General features: G+C 44.9%; 1 protein-coding gene across 4 annotated transcripts in view; it reads right to left on the reverse strand.

The window, feature by feature from the left end:
• GBE1 (1,4-alpha-glucan branching enzyme 1) overlaps positions 1-5733 on the reverse strand; it is a 301814-nt gene extending 296081 nt beyond the window's left edge. The window contains exon 1 of one of the 4 annotated variants that reach the window (XM_030580312.1): positions 5595-5733. In XM_030580312.1, the coding sequence (XP_030436172.1) occupies positions 5595-5695 (101 nt within the window). In that variant the 5' untranslated portion in view covers positions 5696-5733. Of the gene's footprint in view, positions 1-5088; positions 5232-5594 lie in introns of those variants that run through there. The other 3 variants (XM_030580342.1, XM_030580369.1, XM_030580352.1) reach the window with 3 other exon arrangements.
• Positions 5734-6000: the final 267 nt, after the last annotated feature.

Consider the following 6000-nt stretch of genomic DNA (forward strand, 5'->3'; position numbering starts at 1 on the left):
AACCAATGAGATAAAACAAGTCAATTACCTCATTGTTAAATCCTAAGTGGAGACAAGGTACTTGCAGCATTTATTGCAAGGCAGTTAAGAGACCTCAGCACTAACACCTCTCAGGCAATCCATGTGACCTCACCTAGTTTACCTGACAGTAAAACAAGTGCTCTTGTCTCCATTGTATGTTTACATAAGTGTCACACTTTTGTTAGTGAAGACATAGCCTTAAACTAGACCTGCTAATCTAGAATTTCCTCTCAAGTTAACTAATCAAAGATAAGAACACATCTTTTTCCTAGTGAAGACAGAGCCTGAAAGAGTCAGGTCAATTTTCTAAGTAGTAAAGGGTTATCTGAAGTAAACAGAAGGTGAAGAGAGACTACTACAATTGGGGCTTGTGTACACACACTATGAAGTTTTTAAGCAACAAGGCTGTGTCGCTAGAAGTCAGCGAGCGTTAACGCTCTTTTGCGGTATTTTGTCAGCAAAGGTGCTAAGAAAATACTTCCAGCCTTGCTAGCAGCATAAGCTTTGTTGGCAGGAGAGAGCTCCTGCCGACAAGGCAGTGTTCACACTGCCGCTTGCGTCAGCAAAACTTGTGTCTTTCACCCAAACACTATTGCAACCCCTCTTCATCTCCACAGTGAGCTAAGACAAAATTTCGTTTTCCTGAACTTGCCTAGGCAGGCTCAAAACACACACATGCACACAGTGCACAGTAGTATTTTAAAGTCCTGTTTAGTGAATATTTCCATTTTCCCAATTTTAAACTGATTTTCCTGAAGTCACACATTACTTTGAGAAATCTCATCATCAGATTAAAGTAATTTAAAAAAAGACCATTTTTGTTAGAGCAAGCTTAGCTCACTTCACTCAGTGCTCTTCAAGACCTTCTTTCATAATAATGACAAAACTAAGCTCTGGTGCTACAGCACAACCTGCTAGAAAAACAGCACAAGATATTCCAGTGTAGATATTTTCAAAAGAGCCACAATTTTACAGCTTTAAAATTGGTCTCTTGCAAGAAGTTCCCAGCAGCTCAAGAATTCAGCCAGTACACTAATTGATGCTGCAGTTCTGACTGAAGCCACCAGAAGCCACCTCTAGAAGACTAGTTTTGGACTGCTGAGTGACCAGACAGCAAGTGTGAAAAATCAGGACAGGGAGTGGGGGGGTGGTAGTAGGAGCCTATATAAGAAAGAGACCCCAAAAATCAGGACATCTGGTCACTCTACTGCTGTTCCAGCTTCCACCAGAGGATGTTGTTCTGCTTTCCGTGTCCTGCAAAGCAAGTCTCTGCTTCCCTTCCTGTGCTGAACAGCCCCGGGGCAAAGAGAGAAAGCAGAGAGCTAGGTTGGAGGCAACTCCTAACCATAGTCTCCCTCCCAGCACTAAGTGGGGATAAAAAAAAAAATTGTTCCACCCCAGCATGACTATTGTTTCCTAGAACTGGCCTGGGGCAACATTAAAGGGGTGGGAAAGGGCAGGCAGAAGCCAGGAGCTCCTGGGCAGAGGAGGAACTGAGCAGGAGGCAGAGGAGAGGAAGAGACAGTATCCATGTATGGGCCTGGGCACAACTAATACCCATCTGAAGTAGAATGAGTGAGACATCCAAAGGCCATTAGAGAGAGGAGACTGCAGAGGACAGGGCACAGAGGCAACAATACAGAGAAGGAGAAAGGCCCCAGCTAACAAGCAGAGATAAAAAGGTAGAGGCCCCACAATTTGTATACTTTTTTGAATATCCAAATGAGTTTTCTAAAGTGTTAACGCACAAAAAGGCCCAATTTCTGTGTCACAGAGAAAGATCAGAGAAAAAGCAGTAAGTTTCAAAAGAAATTTTGTGATCACCGGTAGAAGTTGGAATGGAGATATTATTCATGTGTTTTTGCTACTGTCATAGTCATGTTAGATAATATTTTGACAAACTCCTGAATTCTAACTACAGCACAGCTTCTACCATTACCTATCACTGATGGAGTGAATTACAGCTTTTAGCATAGACATGTCCTGTATGCCAGCCTTACCAATTTCTATGGCATAAATTCAGATGTGAACCAAATGGGAGAGGCAGTCAACACCCAGAAAAGAGAACCTAAGGCCAACCTGATCTGAAGAGCTTAGAGCAGTTGGGGGAAGGGAATTAGGTACTTATCAGTGTGAAGTCTTTCTGCCAGGGAGAAGTAACAAAATAGCTCTAAAAGAAGGAGACTTAACCCAAGCAGCTACTGAACCCACTGAATTAAAGCTGGTTTATTTTCCTTTTGCTTCCTAATACCAACATAATATGTTTCCAAGGATCTAAGCACTATACTTGCCAGATGGTAGTATAAGAAAAGGTTTGGGAGGGGAGGTTTGCATAAAGTCTGTGTGTTAACTGAACCAAAGCATCTCAACTGCTTTAGATTAAAAACTATTTTTGATAGATTTTCTTTCTGTTCAATATTTACAGTATTGCCAACTATTACAATTTAAAGCATGAGTTTCACAATATTTGATATTTTTTCTCCTTAAGAGTCCTAGCTGCTGGAATCCGAAGACTGCATGACAACCTCCACCTTTTTGTTTAAAAAAAAAAAAAATCATCACACTCCTCATTTAAGATATATTGGTGATGTACAAACATATAGGGTTGCCAAACTCTATTTGATCTTTTATTTTTAATTTTCACTCCCAGTCACTCTTCTGTTTAGCAAGTTTCTAGCCAATTCCACTTCAAGGTTGTCAATCTAGCACAATGCTGCAATGTTTCAGTTACAAACATATTAAGAGTGTTCATATTTAAAAGTCAAATTTTACCCAGTATCTCTAACACTTAACAGTTGAGGATTTGAATTTACTCCAAAAGAAAGCTTAAAATTTTTCAGCTAATTGATTGTTTTGAACAGTTATTTACATCTTCCATCAAGTGGCTAAATGAATTCACAAATAAATCCAACAGTTATTTCTCATGTTGAAGACCAAATCCAAGAATTATTTCAATACTGAGTGAGGACAGCCAGCCAAGTTCAGGAAATATTCCACTAGAAATTAAATCTCCACCATGGTCCACTGGTTAGGACACTGGATTGAACCTCTTGAGACCTGAGTTCTATTCCTTCTAGATGTTTTAATGGAAACTGATATTAGCTTATAGCTGCGGAATTCCTCCCAAACCTGAATTGTTTAATAAGGTAACAATGATCTAGGACACCTATACTATAATTTTTGCAAAGCAAAGATTTAAGAAGAAATCAGATTTTATGACAAGGAAATAAACATGGTTAAATCTGTAGTAATCTGATCAGCTTCATCCTTATTGCTATAGAAAGCCTTCTAGATACAAGAGTGAAACTCACCAGGTGCTGTCAGTTTCAAAGGGAAAGTGACAGGGCAGCAATTTAACCCTCATCCTCCTCAGTAGTAGTATTTCATGCCTCTGCAATTCACATTTTCTGGAACTGCACGGTGATTTTTACAATATTTTAGATCATTTTATTCCAAGTGGTCAGGCAGCAACAAGTAAATCAAATGAGATTCTTTTGTTTCCCCATCTCATAAAAGAACCGCAGAGACAGAGGAAAGAACTGAAAGCCACCGGGCCAGAAGGAATTTGTCTGCACAGAATTCTCCCCTCTAGCAACCGTTAGGAAGGAAGTTGGGCTCCCCCCCCCATGCCCTTATTCTGTTTCCCCCATTTGTACCATTTTAACACCACTTCTCTTCTGCATGTTTCCAGGGCTTGCAAAAACAGAAACTGCAAATGGGGAGGACACCAAAAACCCAAGTGCAGATATTAACATAGGATGGCCTTACAGCTCTGCTGCTAAATTAGACAAGTACCAAGCCTTAAAATAACTCCAATCTCCTCCTGCTATGATCCACTTTAACACATAATCCAAAAGTTTTGCTGATATGGAGTAAGATATGATCTATTTTATACATATACTTAGGTATTTGTAGATTAATTTATTTCTACTTCTAGTTAACTTACTGTCTTATTTTGTTTCATTCTTAAATATTTATCTGTATTGGGACCATCTTGTTTTAAGCCTGCTGCCAGGGAATACACATTTCCACAGTAATTTTGTGGCAAGTTACCATTAAATTTGACCAGAATGTAACAACATACCAGGGCTCATAGCAGGCCCATGTTTCATGGACAAGCCAGGTACATTGCTAAATAAACTTCAGTGTCAATCTGAAACTGGCACACAGTGGCAAATTCATAGTGTTTGAAGACTATGGCTATAGTGCTAGGACAAAAGTAGACATGTTATTCCCTACAATACACAGTAAAACAGTATATGCAGTTAGATTTCTAGCACTGTTAATGATAAAGAATCACATCTGCCAATCTGTGCCTTCTAAATAGCATTGCCACCTCACCCTCTGTTCTAGGAATTAAAATTTTACCTCATAGCATGCATGGTACATACTTACCTAAAACTAACTTTTGGTTTTTAAGCTCAAGAGTGGCTTAAAAGACTGTTTTCCTTGTGCAGTGTGTATTCTTTACCTCAGTAACAAGCTCTCAAGGCAAAAAACAGTTAAACCAATGAAAACATCCTGGACTCCCCTGACTTACTTATGCAGGAGGTGGACTGATGAACAGTCTGAGTGATGCAATTTGCATATTTTGCAGGGTGTATGTACATACATTGCCACAACCTGCTGCAAGCCCGCATACAGCCATTCAAGGTCGCACAGTAAGTGACCCTTTCATTCAATTAGAAACGGATTAAACCAGAGACAGGCAGGCAAGTATGCAACTCACTCACAATAGCACAAGGACTGTGTCACAACGAAGGATGGGGCCAGAGAATGATTTAGCAGCAGTAACGCACTGAAATGTAAGTCAACTTTAAAGGCAGCTATAAGAGAGAACCAGAAACCCCCCCCCCCGCCTCGCTGCAGTGAATGACACTTAAAAGGCGCGCCTGAGAGCAGTACTGAAAACGCCTGCAGCAGCCTACAGCTACTTGTGTATTCGCCTCTCATCCGGCGATATAAACAAAAAGTTTCTTTACCAACGTCGCAAACCAACAACATGGTAGATTATGAAAAGAGAAAGAAAGATGAACACACAGGTCACTCGTCACCACCAGGATTCACCTGTTCTCTGGCGTTTCCCACTGGAGAGAGAAAAACTGCTACCAAGTCAGTTTCACTTTCCTGTAGGAGCTGCCGGGTTTGGGGGCCCAGGAGTGGGGGCTCACGATCCGCTACTCTCACAGCTACGTTTTTAATGGTGATGTCTGGAAACACGGACTGAGAACAGCCCCACCCCCGCCCACGTAAGGGCGAATGGCGCATTGCCCCAGCCCCCGGCCAGGGGGAGCGCGGGGCGGCGACTCAGGCGGTGCCATGCCCATGTGGGCCAAGCGAGGTCACTAACGTTGCTGGGGGAGGGAAGCAGAGGAGCCCCCCAGTGCCCGGGGACCCAGCGCCCCACACCCGAGCACCGACTCCCAGCTGAGATGAGACCCCCGGTTCCCCCCGGCCGTGGGCCTAGCCTGACCGTGGGGAGGCGGCTGAGGGCGGGGAGGCACCGCCCCCGAGCTGCCTCCCGCTCCCGGGGCTGCGGGCTGGTGCGACCCCTGGGCGCTGGGCTGCGGTACCTGCGCTGGAAGTCGGGCGCGAAGGGGGCCAGGTAGGGGTCCCGCGCCAGCAGCCGCGGCAGCTCCGGCACCGACACGCCCCGCGCGACAGCGGCGGCCATTTTACCCACGGCAGCGGCAGCCTGGTGGCTTGGCCCGGCCTATATACACCGGCGGGGGGGGGGGCACGGACACCCCGGCCCCGCCCCCGGCTGGAGGGGCAAGACCTGGACACCAGCTCCTTGCACGGCCCCTCCCCTGGCGCGCCCGCGGTGCCACCCAGGGGCCCCCGGCCCCAGCCGTGTAAGGGGAGAAAATGCTGCTTCATGGCCCTGGGCGCCATCGGCGCCGGCTGCTGCCCTGCAGTGCCAGGGAGTTTCCTGCTAACCCCCCATGGCCAAAGGGCGGAGGCACCTGGCCCCTTCCT

This window comes from Gopherus evgoodei, chromosome 1 (genome assembly GCF_007399415.2).
Source record: "Gopherus evgoodei ecotype Sinaloan lineage chromosome 1, rGopEvg1_v1.p, whole genome shotgun sequence".
NCBI lineage: Eukaryota > Metazoa > Chordata > Testudines > Testudinidae > Gopherus > Gopherus evgoodei.